Consider the following 19,336-nt stretch of genomic DNA (forward strand, 5'->3'; position numbering starts at 1 on the left):
GTTCTTTTTCTAGTTCCTGAAATGTAAAGTTAGGTCATTTGAGATCTTTCTCATTTGTGAGTTTTCCAGTTTTCGTTTTTGTGACTCTTTCTAGTTTTATACCACTGTGTTTTCTGTTTCTTTTGGATGGAGTGTTCTGTATGTCTGTTAAGTCCACCTGTTCTAATGTGTCATTTTTTCCCCCACGATTTAAACTGCCTCGTTGCTCTAATGTGTCATTTTAATGCCAATCCTTCCTTGCTGATTTTCTGTCTGGATGATCTATCCATCGATGAGAGCGGGGTCTTGAAGTCCCTACTATTACTGTATTGCTCCTATTTCTCCCTTTGGGTCTGTTAATATTTGCTCTGTGTATTTAGGTGCTCCCATGTTGCGTGCACATATTCCTTTTTCAGATGTCCACCAACTCCCGTCAAACCTTTGCTAAAATCTGATCTTCTTCCTGAGGTCTACGCTGATCCCTCTAACACTTCTGTCTGTCCTGGTCATGCCACCCCAAGAAACTTGCTGCATCCCTTACTCTGCTCTACTTTGACTTTTCTTCACCGTGTTTACTTTCTAATACACAATAGGATTTACTTATTTATTATGTGTATATGCCTTCCTCTTCTCAAAAGTAAGTTCTATAAAAACAGGACTGTTTTGTTCACTGATCTATCCAAAGTGCCTAGAACACTGCCTGGTACATAATAAGTACTCAATAAATATTTGTTGAAGAAAAGATTTAAGTTTACTAGCGTTTCCTTACTCATAATGAATCTGAAGGAGTTAAAAATATTTATTCTTTAATTAATAAATCATTATATGCAAACACTGGAGTTCCTGATAAAAAATGTAAAATTCTATAATCTAGACTTGATTCATCTGGCACTAAATCCTTTACTTAAACAGGGCCACTGAACAGGGTTAAGAGGGTTGTTAACTGAACAAAGGTGCTTAGAACCAGGGGAACAACAGAACCCAAAACTCGGTGGGCTGAGACCACATAGAACTGGGTGCTTTCTTCTAATATGCACAAAGGCACTGCAGGTACCAGCACCCCCTGGTTTTAAATGCCCCAAGTTGAAAACATCCAAAAATGTTTTAGTGAAAGTCCTTGTAAAATATCTTAGCTATTTCCTGGATAAATAATCATGCTTGGTGACTGAGGCTTTAATTATGTTACGTCCAAGGAACGCTATGAAAAGCAACTCACAGTGGAAAGTAGCTGGATGCTGAAACAGAAAAATCTACGTTCAAATTCCGGCTGGTTACCTAACTCGTCCAACCTCGGTTTTCAACTCTGAAAATCGGAAGGGCAACAGCTCCCTCTGCATTAACTTCATTTTCTTATTTTCTGTATTCTTCACACACTGGCACCTGGGGCCTTGCTGACTGAAGAGAGGCTGCCTCTCCCACAGCTTTCCGGTCCTTAAGCGACAGCAAGGAATAAACCTGTTTGTCTATGACAACCTGACCAATCCAGAGTTCGTACTCCAAGCCACCTCCTCTCTCTGGCTGTTACTCTGCAGGAGACAATACTGCCCTGCCTTCACCACTCCACGGAAAGGTGAAGACAACCCAGGGACTGCAGACATTATTCAAACTGGCTCCCCCTAAATCTGGTCACCCTGCCTGGTGCTTCCCACGTGGTCCTGCATGGCGCGGTGGGCCCCTCCCCTCAGACACCGTGAGGAACAAACTTCCTTTTCGATGATACCTAATCAGCTCCCGATCGCCTGGCTTCAACATGCCTGAGCAGTTCAGTCATAAAACCTACATTTTAAAACCTCTCAATAGAATTTTTAGGAAGGATAAATACAAAGTACTTTTTGACCACAATAATCCCCTCTTCAAAATCAAAGATTTAAATGTGAAAACAAAACTAATTAAAATGCCAATGGAAAAGGAAAACCTGGGTCAATATCGTATAAATGTATAGGGAACAGACTAAAGCCAGAAGTCATAAATGAAAAGCATGGCTTTTAAATAAATAGGAAAATCAGAAATCATAAAAATACTGCTTTAAAAATATAAAACTTCAGTTTGATAAAAACAAAACAGGGTTGTAAGATATAAACTGAAAACGTGGAAAAAAACCTTTGCAACTCATGATAGAAAAAAGATTAACATCTACAGAGGCAGGAAACAGATTAGTGGGTGTTTCGGGTATTGGCAATTTCACTTTTATTACTGTAAAACTGCAGGAAGTCTCTTCAACTCAACTAAAAGCAACTACTTCCCTAAAACTGGTGTATCTACTGTTACAGTGTTGGTGAAAAGAGTTTGGATCACTAAAGTTCACCGTATCTTGTTTACTATCCATTTATATACAAATAAACATAAACATATGAAGGTAAATCATAGCCGATCTACTTTCTGATCCATTATAAATTCCATCTAGTAAAACTGAAATGAAGTGGATCTATTTATAATAAAGAATGAAGGAATTCTTTATGAATATAGCATCTTAAAAAGTCTTAAATATAGGGTTTAAGATAGAAAAAAGACTTACCGTCCAAAATTTTATAAAGTACTGTAAAACTGTTGTAGCCACAAAAAGGCAATATAACAAGGAATACAATAAAAACAGCAGGAAGAATTTGTAATTAGAAAATCCCACACAGTTATTCACCCTAGAAGAATACAAAAAGTCACACTGTAAAAATATGACAAACCACAAACTCACAGAGACAAAACACAGAATGGTGTTTTCCAGGGGCTGCATGGGGCAGGGATGGGCACAGAACCTTAGCTGTGCAGGATGAGAAGCTCTGGACGCGGGGCGCACAACAATGCGAACGTACTTTGTACCTACTGAAGTGTACACGTAGAAATGGTTAAGGTGGTAAATTTTATGTCATTTTTTAAACCATAATAAAAACAACAATAACACATACGACAGATAAAAAACTTAATCATTATTACTTGGAAATGAGCCATTTGGGAAGTAGGAGAAGCAGTGTCTTCATTGTGGATGTGTGTTTTTAATAAATTCTATGAGGAATTTGGATTTTATTTTATTTTATTTTATATTTCTGAGAGAGAGAGAGTGAGTGAGAGGAAGACGGAAAGGACACAGGGAGAGGGAGAAAGAATCTTAAGCAGTCTCCAAGCTCAGTATGGGGCCCAACACGGGCCTTGATCTCACGACTGTGAGATCATGACCTGAGCCGAAATCAACAGTTCAGACACTTAAATGCCTGAGCTACACAGGTGTCTCAAGCAATTTGGAATTTTGATGTTTAATTCTTTTTTTTTTTAATTTAATGTATTTATTCTGAGAGAGAGAGAGAACGAGCAGGGGAGGGGCAGAGAGAGAGGGAGAGAAGAATCCCAAGCAGGGTCCGTGCTGTCAGTGTGGAGCCCGGGGGGGGGCGGCGGAGGGGGTTTGATCCCACGAACCGCGAGATCATGCTCTGAGCTGAGATCAAGAGTGGACACTTAACTGACAGCCGCTCAGGTGCCCCAATGTCAATTCTTATTATGTACTTACTTGGGTTAATACATCAGCTTTATGTTAAAGGAATACATCTAATATAAACAACTACATACATATATATGCATATAAATGACTACATCAATCTTGATATCTAGGAGTAATTACACTGACCTTCAAAATTTAAAAATGCTGAGGTAAATTACTCTTAATTCTCTCCTTCCCACCTCTCCACCCCCAATGAGATTTCCTCTATTTTTTATACATACCAAGGACAGTGATGATCCATCTTAAGAATACATCTAAAAAACAAATAAGCATAAGAAAATCCTTATAAACTTTCCCCTAATTCTAATTGCTCATAATTTTCTTCTTTTTGGCTTAAATTTTTACCTTTACAAGTAACATCTTAGAAGAACCAACCCAGTGAACATTAGGTTCGAAAATATTTCTGATATTTCGCCAAGTACTTTTACAGGTAAGAAACAATGATTTTTAATACTGGGAATTCAGTTGTGCACAGTCAACTGCTTTGAACCACATCAAATGATATTTTAATATACTGATATGGTACACGTAACACTAGGTCACTTAGACAGGCCCAGCTTACAAATTAGCTGAGGGAGATAAAATGAAACACAGAAATCCCTAGGCTGTTTTAACCACATGCAAGACATAAAAATAAAACCATAGGAGCAAATATGTTAAAATATTACCAACGATGGGCTTGTAGATGGTTATTTTTTCCACACAACTCACAAAATTGGATTCCATAGATGAGCATGACTATGCTTTTATAATTAAAAAAACCCCTCCAAATCTGCCTCCCCGCCAATACACATAATCCAGATTTGTATGAAGTCAGACCAGAGAACATCTCAAATATAGCCGTCTCCCCTATCTAGAGTTGCTTCTCCTCGTCTCAGCTCCCAGCAGTCACCCACGGTCTGGAAGCAGATGATCCTCCCTCTGACGCACCCAGAAGGTCAGCGGCGGCCAGACGCTGCGTCACAGGGTCTATGTCACCCACCTCCCTTCATCTCTTCCCAGTTGGGGTAGGTACACGGTAAGACATTTTTAGAGAGTCCACATTCACATACACTTATTACAGCCTATTGTCATAACTATTGTTTTATTATTAGCTACTGTTGTTAATTTCTTACCATGCATAATTTAGGAGTTAAATTTTTTCATATAGTTATGTATGTATAGGAGAAAACATAGTATATATAGTTTCAGGCATTCACTGGGGATCTTGGGACATATCCTCAGACAGATAAGAGGGGACTGCTGTAACATAAGAAATGAATAAACTAATACCCAGAATGTTAAACAACCTAACTACAGTTCAAGGACTAGCAGAGATTCCTAAACTATAGATCTTTCCTTCAACACACTATCTTCTCAAAAGTGCACATAAAATAAAATCTTTCAAATTTTTCTGGGAACGATGTCACAGACAGTAACTAAAAACAGTATGTTTGTGGTTTGTTATGTTTTAATATTAACAAGATAAACAAGAATATTGTCATGATAGTCTTTTTAATCCGCGAGCTAAAGTTATCTTTCTCAAAGGGGTTATTACTTGCTCATCAATGTTACATTAGGCGTAAGCATAGGAAGTACATTTAAAAAACATTCTATCAACTAGTATAGGAAGCGAGATTACTTCAAAGTATATTCTGGCTTATATAAATATTTTTGTTAGCCCAGCATACATAGCAAGTAATTGGAGAGGATGAAGCGTTTTTGCTAAGCATAAAGCATACAAAATATTCCATCCCCTACTATTCTCCCGTCACCAATGTGCAGTGCTAGGGTTAAATGAAAACAAATGAGTCATACTTACATGTCACATGCTGAGCAGTGATGTGCCCGGTCAGGTTTAATCAACTGACATCTTTCACAATATCTGATGGCTACATTTAAGAATTAAAAGGAAACTGTTGAAGGATGTACAAGCTGAATCTGACTATAACATTTGCTTTCATTCTTTTACAAATAACTGTGAAACTGGCAACTAATTTAAAAAAAATTTAATGTTTACTTATTTTGAGAGAGAGAGAGAGAGAGAGAGAGAGAGAGAGCAAGCCAGGGAGGGGCAGAGAGAGAGGGAGAGAGAAATCCCAAGCAGGCTCCGCCCAATGCAGAACTCACAAACCGTGAGATCATGACCTGAGCTGAAACCAAGAGTCGGATGGATGCTCAACCGACTGAACCACCCAGGTGCCCCTCAAAAAGTACTTTTTAAAACCATGATTATGGATGAATAACAACAATATCATCATAGTTAGATGCTCACTGTTCTCTGCGTGACGGCCTCTAAAGCAAACAGATTGTACCGACCTGGCAACAAGGCCAATGGTCTCTCGCAAACTGTTGAAACTTTTACAGATTAGAGCAATTAAATGGTAAATGCTCTACTTGATATTCTAAGTGTAGTGGGCCTCTTTGGGGCGTATCTGCCTGGTCGAAAAGCCACTCTCTCCTCCTCTGGGGAACAAGTTCAGACCACCCTTCCCCCTTCTAGTTCGTGCTCTGTCTCCCGCGGATGCACCACAGAGCCGGAGCGCTGGAGCTGGGAAACACGCGACGGTGATAGTCTGCCACGTGACTTGGGAAAAAAATGAAAACTCATTTGGAGGCAGACAGTGTTACAAATCAAACAGCTCTACAGGGACAAGAAGAAACAAGCTCCACACAGTCCCAGCTTTGGCTCTCCAATTCTGGTTCCAGTTCTGTCTTGCAGTCCTGCCCTTAAGATACTGGAAATACCCACCAATTCCTGACACCATTTCATATTTTTCGGTAGTTTTTTGGGGTGAGAGTTAAAAAGCCTAAGTTGCTGCCTATTACTTGTGATCCTATTTGTTTGAGCCTATTTTCTGTACTATTACTGTTTGTTTCCTAGCACAGAAAATAGGTTCAAATAAAAATTTAAATTAACGATACCCTCTAAAAATTGCACGGACGATGTCATGTGTTACAATCTTTTTGGACGGAAATTTGGGAGCATCTATAAAAACTTAAGATGTATATGTTTTCTGACCCAGGATTTCTACTTCTAGAAAATTCTACAGACATGTTCACTATAGCATTATTTTTAACAATAAAATATTATGAATTACTTAAATTATGTAAATGGCTAGGCATTTTATATCTATCCATACAGTGGAATACCATGCAGACTTTAACGAGAATTTTCCATACAAAATACACACATACCCTAAACTGGAAAAATGCAAATATATCAGATGAAAAAAAGCAAATTGTAGAAGTTTGAATATACAGCATGTTTCACATCTCTAAGGGAAATAAGTATATTCTTTTCTCTTCACATATCCCAATAAAATATATCCACCTTATAGAGGTGAATTAACATGTAAGAGAGACAAAGTGCTATTCTGAAGCTTTGAAGCAATGTTATACTTGCTAAAAGGCACTATCCAGGTAACTAAATCTGTATTGGTTAATACCTATCCACTCTAGTTGTTGAAATATATTAATTGCATGTAAGTTTTGTAATACTCTGCCAAGTATGAAAATTTTCTGCAAGGATGTAACAGGGTCCCCCCGGAGAACACTGCCAGGGTGAAGGGCAACCTCACTTTTCATTTGGTGCCCTAAAAATTTTTTTTTAAATCATGTGCATGTATTACTTTTGTAATTTCAACAAAAACGTCTTTAAAATGAAGGGGATGTAGGTAAATACCCGCTCCTTAAATGAGTAAGCCATACTACACTGAGGGCCTTCTAGAGGGCCTTAACCCCATCACCGGGGTTGGACACTAGGGAGGTAAAACCAGACAATGTAGAAAAAGTAAAGCTTTAGGACCGTAGGAATGTGCTAGCTGATCTCTCCATTCAACAGATGAAAAACACCCCAAAGTCGAGAGGAAGTAATCTGCCCAAAGGCTAAACACAGCTGAACTGGCGGTTAAGTAAGATGAGGGTCAAGGGTATCTTAGTTTCTTTTTCCTCTATTCTTCTACTCAAAATTCTGAGATGGTAATTTTGCCCTGAGAGGAGACTAAACTGAACAGACTTTTTTTTTCAGTTTTTATTTATGTGTTTTGAGACAGAGACACAGTGTGAGTGGGGGAAGGGCAGAGAGAGAGGACCCCAAGCAGGCTCCGTGTTGTCAGCACAGAGCCCCGTGCGGGGCCCGAACTCACAAAACCGTGAGATCATGACCCGAGCTGCCACGGAGAGTCAGACGCTTAACTGACCGAGCCAGCCAGGCGCCCCTGAACAGACGTTTGAAGAAGACTGGTGGTGGATCTTGAGGACTGAGCAGATAGAGGAACCGAGGAAAAGGAAGCAATCAGAAAACTTCAGTTTCTGGTCTAGGGCACCTAGATGAACGAGGCGGCAAACCACCGAAGGGAGCCCAGGTGAGGGCGGGCCGGGCGGGTAGCCTGGGGTAGGTGTTTTTCATGGATTCCTTCTCTCACCCATTCAGGCAGCAAGTACTGTATTCACAGAGTTTCTGCCATGTGGCAAATACTGCTTGACGGTATTAAAGTCTGAATTGATGCGCCCAGTTCTGTTTGGGTTTGTAGGTTTGGATAACAGGTGGCTCGAGGACAGCTGTCCTGGGGGAGGCCTGGGAAGACGATGGAGCAGCACGACCCCGAGCTCACCTCATCCCACGGACACCCACAGATCACAGACACATCGGTGCAAGAAACCCAGAACAGGAACCAAGCGGGAGATGCTGAACTGGGCGGCGCAGGCCAAGGAGAGTGGGAAGCCTTAAATGATGGGTCCCGGGCCCCCAGGGGGAGAGGGCTGCACCTTCTTCCCTTGCATCCCTGGGGAGGACGCTGCAGCCCTGGGGCAGGGAGGTGGGAGGCCTCCAGGCAGACAAGCAATCCTCGTGTGTAGCTGCAACTCTGCCCGTGTACCTGACGTACAAGAAAGGGTCTGGGATACAGGTGAGTGCTGGTGTGACAGTGTCCTTGAATCTGCTCTAACTCATATGAGGAAAGTGAACTCCTTCTTGAAAACTATTAAAGAAAACAAATTGAGACACAATAAACGAATGATCACAATATCACAGTGTCAGAATTCCGTAACTGAAAACAAAAGTTGAAGGAACAGTACAAAACGAATTGGGGCAGGGCACCCTTGTGAAGTGAAGAAATAGAAAAATAAGGGGCGCTTGGGTGGCTCAGTTGGCTGAGCATCTGACTCCTGAATTTGGCTCAGGTCATGATCCCAGGGTCGTGGGATCAAACCTTGTATGGGACTCTGCACTGAGAAGGGAGCCTGCTTAAGATTCCCATTCTCTCTCTCTCCAAAAAGAAAAAAGAAAAAAATTAAATTAAATTTAAAAAAAAGGAAAAAATTTAGGAGGATGAATCATCATTCAAGGATGCAGAACAGAACTATACTAGAAAAGCAAAAAGAAGAAAGCTTCTCAAGAAGTCAGAGGGCAAAAGCCACTGAGCTCAAGTAGGGAGAATGGAGGCCAGCTGTCTGGAATCACGTGGGAAGGAACACAGGCCCTGGGTACAGACAGCTTACCAGAGGATCTAACTCAAAATATAATAGTGGTTAGAATATCAACAGAACCAAATTTTTGTTGTGACTGTTGTTTTAAGTTTATTCATTCTGAGAGAGAGAGAGAGAGAGAGAGTGTATGTAAGTGGGGGAGGGGCAGAGAGAGGGGCGGGGAGAGAATCCCAAGCAGCCTCCTTGCTGTCAGCACAGAGCCTGATGGGGGGCTTGAACCCACGAACTGTGAGACCGGGACCTGAGCCGACGTCAATAGCTGGATGCTTAACTGACTGAGCCACCCAGGTGCCCTGAAATTTTTGTTGTTGTTTTTAAGAGAGACATACTTTGACGCATACCTGAAAGCAGAAGGAAGAAGTTGCTTGTAATTTATTAAGTGGAGAAGCAAGAGTTTTAGGAGAAAACTGGGGGAGAAGAGAGGAAAAAGGTCAGCAATCTCCATGCAAATATACGAAAGGACGAGGGGTGCCTGCGTGGCTCAGCTGGTTAAATGTCTGGCTCTTGATTTCAACTCAGGTCATGATCTCACGGTTCATGAGGTTAAGCTCCACGTCAGGCCCTATGCTGACAGTGCAAAGCCTACTTGGGATTCTTTCTGTCGTCTCTGCCCCTCTACCGCCCTCTTCTCTCTCGAAATAAATAAAATCAACATGAAGAAAAAAAAGGAGAGGAACACAGACACCAAGAGGAAACTGATAAGCTCTGGAAAAGCCAGCCTGTAAGGGTGTGGTGACAGTGCACTGTGCTGGGAGCAGCAGGGACTCTGTCACCAGTCAGGTGAGACGCCAGTTCTCCCGCCAACCGCGTCAGTGACTGGGTCAGTAACTCGCTTTCCACGAGCCTCAGTTTCCTCCTGTGTGAGTGCAAATAATACCACGTGTAAGGGACTGCCGTACAGATTAAATACAAAATCTTCTAGACCGTATCAGATTCTCAATAAAGCGGGTGTTATTCATAGGATAATAAAAATTATTTCTGGTAAATGTATGATTACAATTCCTGATAAAATAGAAATTCGGACTACGATGGGAAAAATCACGGAGAGAAGGCTAGTTAGATTCTCAAGTGCACAAACGGTGCAACACTAGAACTGGGATGACACAGGGAAGGTTGGCAAGGCCCCCGCACGAGAGTGACGTGCAGGGAGCACAGGAGCGGCCCCGGAGGAGGGACAGATTCATTCAACAGACACCTACCGAGGGCCTATTAATGAGACACTTCGTTAGGGACCATGGGAGAAACTCCTGACTGCCAGACTCTTAGAATCAGGTCGAGGAGGTGAGATAAACAGAAATGACTATGAGGCTGTGATTTGTGATCGACAAGGTAAGAATTTGAGAAGTTCCAAGCACTTTTAAAAATTACTTCTTGTTCAAGTGAATAGAAATGGGTGAAAAGTAGACATTAAAACTTAAACTGGATTTAAAGAGGAAAAAGCAATCATTCTAGGCAGAGGAAAAGACATTTCAAAAAGGTGGGGAAAGACAGAGTGCTTCAGCACAGAGTTGATACAGGGAAACAGTGTGGGACAAAGGGACAGAGACATTGGTTGGATCCACCCTGTGGAGACTAAATTTTGTTTGTTTGATGAATAGATAATAATATGTCCACATGGTTCAAAAAGACCAAAGAGGAAGTGAGTGAAAAGCTTCCCTTCTGCCCCCGGAGATCCTTCCTGTGGAGGCCGCTCTGTCACTTTCATTCGTCTCTGGTCTATGGAAGGTCCACTTCCTATAATACGTGTTTCTGTAATTTTGTTTTTTAAAGAATGAATAGATTTGACTTCTACAACAAGAAAAAAGAATAAAAGTCCCCAAAGTTTGGAATTCTAAGCAGCAGAAGTGCAGTATAAAACAGTGCTCCAGAGCTAGGACTCTGCCTGTCGTCAGAAGGTAAGAAGCTGTAAATCTCAGACCTTATGACTCAGGGACTTTGGACCCCTCATTGTGCCTCCTGTCCTCATCTCTAAAATGAGGACAAGTGCATCACCTACCTCAGAGTTGTCCCGAGGATTAAATAATCACCAGCAAAGTGTGTAAGACTGAATAGATGAAGGATATTATTCAGATTAGAGGAAAGTCATTATAATTAATGAAAAATAATAAAGCTTAAAGTGTAAAGATTTTACATCAGCGGCTATTAACTCTTCAGGACACATGTACTGCTCTGAAAATCAGATGATCTTGCTATGAATGGGCTACTCTGAAAGCTACACGTACCCACAACTTTGCATATTATCTCAGGATTCATAAATTCTTCAAAATCTTGGATTTTAGGTTAAGAACGTCTAATCTACAGAACTAGAAGCGCAAATAATTATTATAAACCACACTTTTCATGATTGAATAGAGAAAGGATTATTCTATATTAGCTATCCTTTACTGAAAATTTATAATTATATACCAAGATCTACACTAAATGCACATCTCATTTACGTATCTCACTTAGTATTTCCACTAACCCAAAGACGTAGATATGTTTAGCCTTGTTTTAAAATAAGGACACAAGCACTTACAAAGCTAGTGACTCTCGCTACACTAGTAATAGAAAAGCTGGGGTCTGATCTGATATTCACGTTTTCGTTATGTATGGCAACGTGTTAGTCATGCAAAATGAATAGTATTAAGCGCACGAAAAATTTAAAAATCAAAAACCCCCTCCTAAAATCTGGCACAAACTTTGTACTTCCTTAGTCACAACTTGTATGTGACTATACGAAAGTAAAGTTCCTTTTGCTTCCCCGCGGAGTTCAGCAGCATAGTGGGTTCTAGGGCCACAGCACCTCGATTTTATGCCAATTTTTCACATAGACCTTGTCTGACCTTGAACAAGTTATCAACCTCTCTGTGTCTCAGTCTCCTCGCCTGTGAAATGAAGACAACAGTGTCTACGGCACAGGGCTGTTGTGAAGTTTAAATGAGTGTGTGTAAAGCACTCAGAACTGAGTAACTGTCGGCCATTACAGTATCTGCTATTTGAACAAACTCAGGAGGTTCGTAATACATAACGTAAAACAATTTCCTATATTGAAGTGACCACACTGGTCACTCAGAAATTCATCCCTATCGTAAGACTCTCACCTGAGAAAAGGAAGGTGCTGGAGGAGCACCCACCTCAGTGCAGGAAGTGGGACAGCGGAAATACCAGTGGCTTTGGAACCAGACTAACCTGAGTTCAAATTCTGGCTCTCTGAATAGTAGTTTTAAAAACTGAACAGAGAGTACCCGGGTGGCTGAGTCGGTTGAGCGTCCAACTTTGGCTCAGGTCGAACTCACAGTGAGTTTGAGCCCCACCCTGGGTTCACTGCTGTCAGCGCAGAACCCACTTCGGATCCTCTTTCTCGCTCTCTACCCCTCCCCCAGCCTCAAAAATAAACAAACATTAAAAAAAAAAACTGGAACAGGCTTCCTCCCCTTTGTGTCTTTTATTCCTATCCATTCTAAGTTCGTGCATTCTTGATTAAAAAAAAATTACTCTTGTGATGACACACGATATTCAAATTCAAACCAGAATTTCCAAAAGATGGTTCACTAAGAATAACAAATGAAATTTTTAGCCATGATGTTGAGTTGGAAAATAAATGCACAGAGACTCATAGTGAGCCCCTTAAAAAATCAATTATCAGGGCACCTGGGTGGCTCAGTCGGTTGAGCGTCCGACTTCAGCTCAGGTCATGATCTCACACTCCGTGAGTTCAAGCCCCGCTCGGGCTCTGTGCTGACAGCTCGGAGCCTGGAGCCTGCTTCAGATTCTGCGTCTCCCTCTCTCTGACCCTCCCCCATTCATGTTCTGTCTTTCTCGATCTCAAAAATAAATAAAAATTAAAAAAAAAATCAGTTATCAACATAGGTACATATATGGACATATCTCTGAAATACCACAGAAGATACAGAACACGGGAAAATCTTGTTCTTAAAGACATTATCTGCAGCAATTACAATATCCATTTAATAGTCAAATCACGCAGACATATCTTGGCAGGGTTAATTATATTTTAAAACTTCTACGGAAAGGAAAACTTAAGACTGGTTTTTCTTACTCCTTGAAGCTGATGTGGTGTAGATAGGTAAGTCCCTTGCCGCTCTTCTCAAAATTTCTTGTTGTCTTTCTTGGCTGAATTCCTTTTCGTAACGTTCCTTTTCAGAATTGGACAAATAGAACTATAAAAGGAGAAATAACTATTAATTCTTTTTAATCCCATGATCATGAACTATCACACTCAGAAAAAGAAAGTTTTATCCAGAACAAACAAAAAACATTTTCTTCCATGAAGAAAAGGCAAAATTTGTTTTCAGATTTAAGAGGCTAAATCAAGAACATTTTAACAAAACTACGTACCTTTGACATTAAAAAATATCTGCCCTCTATTCTAATGATGGGAAAGAATATGAACTAGAAAATTGTGTATCTTTGCTTTCTACAGACAAAACTAAATACCTCCCAACCAAAAAGGGTTAAGTATACACTTTCTACTAGAAAAACTCTGGTGTTTGAAAATTAGTGTCAAGAAATTTTTAATTTTTGGAAGGATGCCCAAAGATTCACTTGCTTTGGGTAACAGGTTAAATCGCGGGCATGGGGTCCAACTATTTTCTGGCCAAATATTTCAGTGAGGACAACCCATTCTTTTACTACTTTGTTTTAGCTTTGAAAAAGCTAACCAACAGGAGTACTTTCTGCAAAATGACTAAGGATTGTCAAGGCAGGCATAGTCTCCTTTTCTCCAAGAGCGATTCCTTTATGGAGTTATTTCTAGTTTCCATCTCTCACGTCTTTAATCCCACAGTGTGGCCAGCTTGCAGTTCGTTTCCTTGAACAGCACCTTCCCCACAAAGGACTGTCCAGGCTGCTCTTCTTGTCAGGTCGTGGTCATCCCAGCATCTCAAGGACCCTGAGTCTTATGCCTTTATAATTTCAGGCAGATAGATGCTTTCAGTTTCTCTCTCTTTATTTCACAGAATTTCTTTTTCAACTAAAAATGGCTTGAGACTTGCTCTGTTTCTCAATTTTTACTTACAGGGTTTTGCTTGAATGGAGTTTCATCTCTTTCCGTTCAAGTATTTTGAGCCACCTGCTAACTCACTACTAAACTTTCATACTCCTGGTGCCCCACCATCAATAATAACAGTATTAGCTTAGCAGTGCAGTCTCTCCTATTACAAACAAGGCAATAGTTTGGCATGTCTGAAGGAGCTCTGGGTTGAGGAACTTTCCAAAACTGCACATCTACTGACAGAGCTGACATTAAGATACAAGTCTTTTGAGTTTTACTCCAGCATGCGTCCCTCCATACTGCTAACGTAAAATAAATGTTCTTGATTTTTGCAGACTATTACTCTAACCTGACCAGACAGCACAGTTCAGGATGTGGAAGTCTATTTAGATTACCTCACCTGGTTCTCACACTCAAATCTTGATGGCACAAGAAATCCCCAAATGATTTGCAAGGAGTAATACAGACAAATAAAAAGGACAGAAAGCAGTCAGAAAAGATTCCCATAATCTTAACCTGAGACTGTGGAGGTCATTTATCTAACCTCCCGGGCAGGTAGGAATCTTCAGATGACGTTTCTGAGATCCAGTCCCTCTTGAATCAGATAATGAAGTACTTCCCTGCTTTGCAAAATGGCCCATTCTCTTTTAAGAGAATTATAACTTGTAACTTGTTTGAATTAAATGTTCTTTCCTGACATGATGTGCCCCTGTAGCATTCACAGTAAAGTATAAGAACCATATGGTATGATGATAAATATGTATTTGGAAAGGAGACATTCCTCGTAAAACGTGAACAGATTTCCCTGGACCGTCCTATTTCTAGCCAGGCCTCAACATCATCACTCTGCCTTAAGGACCACTGTCACAAACTATGAAAAACTTAAACGAAATGAAAATCTCACGAGACACCAGAATTTTAGGTGAGGAATGGAACAAAAAAAATGTTAATGGGTTCGAGTTCTGAAATTATTATTATGATTCTGGTTTTCATTAAAAGCTATGACTATCATTCAAACTATGAAACGCCAGTATCTTAAATTCAGTGTTCAGATGGTTCCATTTAAATACACATTAAATACCAGTTAAGAACCTGGCACTGTTCCAGGTAACAGGAATCCACAGATAACAACGTGGCCCTTGCCTCCAAAGTCCGTTTCTACAGTCCAGTCGGAAGGTCAGCCATGCCAACAGAGAAGTACAAATTACAAATCAGCGTAAGTGCCAGGTACGATAAAAGCTCCCTTAGGAGAGAGCGGGAACTGCCAATGAAAGTGTCTTGGAGGAAGTGGGGTCTGGGCTGGGTTCTGAGAGATAAACAGGAATCTTGCAGGAAAACAAGGAGGGGAAGAGAATCTCGGTAACAGGCGCAGCATGCAGAAAGCACAAAGACGTGACCCCAGCAAGGTATAGTCAGCGCGAGATAGGACTTGGCTGTCGAGGGCCAGGAAGAAGCAGTGGAGATGACGCTGCTAAGATGTTAGGTCACGAAGGGTCTCGTGCACCGTGCAAAGGAGCCCGGCTTGCATCCTGTAGCTGGCCGGCAGCCGCTGCAGGGTGATGGGAGGAGCAATGGGGCCGTATCTTGTCCTTGGAGAGAGGACGCCTAGTGACAGAAGATGCCTGCTGGCTCTTCAGATGCTGCTGCTCCTCACCGTTCATTCATTCACATATTTAGCAATCTGCCTGCTGTGTAAGACGTCTGACTCGAGGCAATGGGGACAGAGCAATAAACAACGAAGATCCTCCCTTCAAAGAGCTAAGACTTCAGTGAGAGAGATACTGTGCTTATAAAGGTCTCAGTTTAGGTGCCACGTCCTCAGAGGCTTCCTTGACCATACGACCCAAAGTAGCTTTTCTGCCTGGTGGCTTTTATTGTTATGCTTTACTCCATCATCATATTCTCACTCTAAAACTAGGTAAATGTATCCCAGTTATAATCATTTGTTTACCATCTGTGTCTCCCTTTAAAATGTAAGGACCATGTCTGTCTTGTTCCCTTAATTCCCAGAGCCTAGCACAGTCTGGTAAACAGGAGGTGCTAAGTACTTGCTGACAAAGAATGAAGAATATACCCAGGGGCGCCTGGGTGGCTCAGTCGGTTGAACGTCTGATTTCAGCTCAGGTCACGATCTCCCAGTTTGTGAGTTCGAGCCCCGCATCGGGCTTGCTGCTGTCAGCGCAGAGCCCCGCTTCGGATCCTCTCCCCCTTCTCGTTCCGCCCCTCCCCCGCCTGTGCACGCTCGTGCTCGCTCTCTCTCTCTCTCTTAAAAATAAAAACACTAAAAGGAAAAAAATAAAAAAATAAAAAAATACCGTATGTATAACTTAACTTTCCTAAAAATGTAGAGCTTTTTAGAGTCAAACGATTTCCCTGCGTCTGATGGCCAAGTGTTTTTCTAACCTCTCAGTTCACAGAGTCCTTTTAATGCAGTTACTTTAGGAGCCACCTCACAGCTTTGTAACTCCTACAAGGAGCTACCTCAGTCAGCCATCAGAGAACCACAAACTCCTGCTCTTTTCTGGCTGTCACCCTAGCTTAACTTAGCCGCCCTTGACGATTTCATAATCAACTCATTCAGTAGTGAACACCTACTACGTGCTAAGTAGTGGGGAGACGGGTGTAGCACAGAACAGCATGAATGTGATCTCTGCCCTCAAAAAACGGACAGTAAAGTGATGCATTCAAGGCACCAGGCAACTATGAAACTGGACGGTAAGTTCTATGACGGGAAGGTAGAGCGTGCCAGGGCAGGGCCACTGGCCACAGGCCGGGGCAGTCAGCTCACCTTCTCAGAAGAGGGAGCGTGAAGAATGGGGGTGTATGTAACGGCTTAGGTCCTGGGCTGAATGCTAGATGGATGCAATATGACAAAACAACCAAAATAAGTAAATAACACTCAAATGGTGCTTATTACGTGCTGTGTATTCTTCAGAGCACTTTACATACACTATTAACCATATACTGTTATTATAAACATTACTAACCACATATATTATTAATTTATTCAACGTTTACAACAATCCCGTAAGGCATATACTAGTATTGTCCTCGTTCTACAGGACAGACGTGAGGTACAGACAGTTGAGGGAAGTCTCCAATGTTGTTGAGCCAGGGCAGTCTGGGGCCGGAGCCTGAGTTCTTCACCTCTACACTGTACTGCTTCTCAAAAGCATTACCGACTGTTTTTCTTATTCTATGTTTTCTTTACTATAATGACAACTATTTACTTCTACACATGCTATATTTTCAACGGCCACCACTAGTATTAAGTGATCCAATAAAATCAGTTCCTTTTCAACTCAGAGCTTAAGGTATGGATGGCAGTTTGTAACATAACTTTTAAGGGGCGACTAATTATTGTCAAATGTCTGAAGAATATATGAAGAAACACAAAGTTTGATCGATGATTTCATTACCCCTTAAAACAAAAGCACCCAATAGAAAAAAAGGGCAAAAACCATTTGGCATTTTCTTAATGCTCAATTACACACCACATATGATCCAGCAGTTGTAATCCTAGGCATCTACCCAAAAGAGCTATATATGTACGTTTGTAAATATGCATGTATGTGTGTATAATATGCCTATGCAGAAGAATGTTTACAGCAGCCCTATTTTTAACAGCCTTAAACTGGAACCCACCCAAATGCCCTTGCCCATGAACAACAGACCAGCTAAACAAACTGTTATTTACCGCAACCGAATACTCAACAAGAATGAGAATGAATGCTTCACAGCTATATGCAACGACACGGATGAATCTCGCAAACGGAATGTTAATGAAAGAAGCCAGACACACAAACACACAGAGTGTAGGATCCCATTTACATGAAGTGCAAAACCAGGCAAAGCAAACTGATGCTATTGGGGGGCAGGAGAGTGGTTTGTGGCAGGTGGGTGCCTGGAAGGGCGCACGAGGAGGCTTATGAGATGCTGGAGATGTGTCGTGTCTTCGACCGGGTGGTGGTTACTAAAAGGTGTTCAGTTTGTGAAAATCCATCAACGTACACTTATGTTTATACTCTTCTGCATGTATGTTCTACAAAAAGTTAAATGAACGTTGATATCATTTTTAAACACAGGGTCTATAATTCTGAAAGAATTTGATAGGAGGGGAAATAATTACCATCGTCACCTAATCACTGGTTGCCAACCATGTGGCAGGTACTGTGTTAAAAGCTTTACGTGAATGAATCTCACTCAATCCTCACAAACATCTTACGGAAACAGGCACTATTTGTTAGCTCCATTTTCCAATGAGAAAACTGAGGTTCAGAGACATTATGTAATGTGTTAGAGCAGAAAATCAAACTCAGGTAACCCTAACGCCAGAGAGCATATTCTTAGCCATCTAGCTATACCAAATGTCAGTCAGCTATGTCAAGGCAGGAGAAACACACTGGTCTTCAAACTTACTCTACATGAATATTTACTCACATTATTTTTCCCAATGGAACCTCAAATTAGAAGAAACACTAGACATACTAAAGTATAACAAACAATAGCCTCGACAAGTTGTTCTCCACAACCAAAACTTTCTTCTGTCGCAGCATATTTGTTCAGGCCTGAGAAAATACGTTAAGGTGTCCAAAAATAAACTCTACTTCTCTAATTCAATTCTCTGTTCCTTAAGATTTTTTACTCCAATAAAAAAAAAAAATACGTCTTTAAGAAAACATAGCATGGCAGAAAAATACCAGTATAAGCAAACGTTAGCACTATTCTCGATCTCAGCGAGCTGAGCGGGTTGTATCTGAGACCGGGCTGACGACTCACATTCACAGTGTGGAGTCACCAAGCGAGTTCATGAGCGGAAACAGAACAAATGCATTATGTAATAAAGTTTTAACGAAGGTAACACAGGGAAAATAATTCCACAATTAGCTACAGCATTTGGCAATTTACCAACATGAAATTTACCTCTTTGGAGGGGGAAGCGGGAGATGTGAAAATTGTCATCCAATAGGACCATACAAACATAACAAAGAACAGATGGAAAGCCACAAGGTAAACAACGGCCTTTCCTGGTAAATAAAAACAAATAACATTTCATTGAATCCAGGTGAAAACAGGAAGAAGCTTTACATTAAAACACAATATTTAGGGTCAGGAGGCTTAATCCAATAAATAACCTTCATTAAAATCTACTGAAGACATCAAATATGTAAACGCCTTTGTCTGCATGACGTCACAATTACAGATATGAAGAAACATTCAATTCCTGCATTTAAGGGTTATCAGCCTGGTTTATAAGTAAAGACTGCAGTCTAAGAGATTTGATTTTATTAAAACGCTTAAGATTCAAGTTGAAACACCTTCTCTCAGTGTATTTCAAGGTCTTTCTAAAAGTTACATCTAAAAGTTACATTTTAAATGATTTAAAACTTATTTAAGACAGAAGG

General features: G+C 40.9%; 1 protein-coding gene across 3 annotated transcripts in view; it reads right to left on the bottom strand.

Moving 5' to 3' along the window:
* Window positions 1-19,336, bottom strand: part of ZDHHC20 (zinc finger DHHC-type palmitoyltransferase 20) — a 70,503-nt gene that overhangs the window by 22,129 nt on the left and 29,038 nt on the right. For all 3 annotated transcript variants that reach the window (XM_053206559.1, XM_027064530.2, XM_027064532.2), the window contains exons 3-7: window positions 18,855-18,958; window positions 12,978-13,098; window positions 5,268-5,337; window positions 3,688-3,720; window positions 2,495-2,615 (exon numbers count right to left, since the gene is read on the bottom strand). In XM_053206559.1, the coding sequence (XP_053062534.1) occupies window positions 2,495-2,615; window positions 3,688-3,720; window positions 5,268-5,337; window positions 12,978-13,098; window positions 18,855-18,958 (449 nt within the window). The remainder of the gene's footprint in view (window positions 1-2,494; window positions 2,616-3,687; window positions 3,721-5,267; window positions 5,338-12,977; window positions 13,099-18,854; window positions 18,959-19,336) is intronic.

Source organism: Acinonyx jubatus, chromosome A1 (genome assembly GCF_027475565.1).
Source record: "Acinonyx jubatus isolate Ajub_Pintada_27869175 chromosome A1, VMU_Ajub_asm_v1.0, whole genome shotgun sequence".
NCBI classification, from domain to species: Eukaryota; Metazoa; Chordata; class Mammalia; order Carnivora; family Felidae; genus Acinonyx; species Acinonyx jubatus.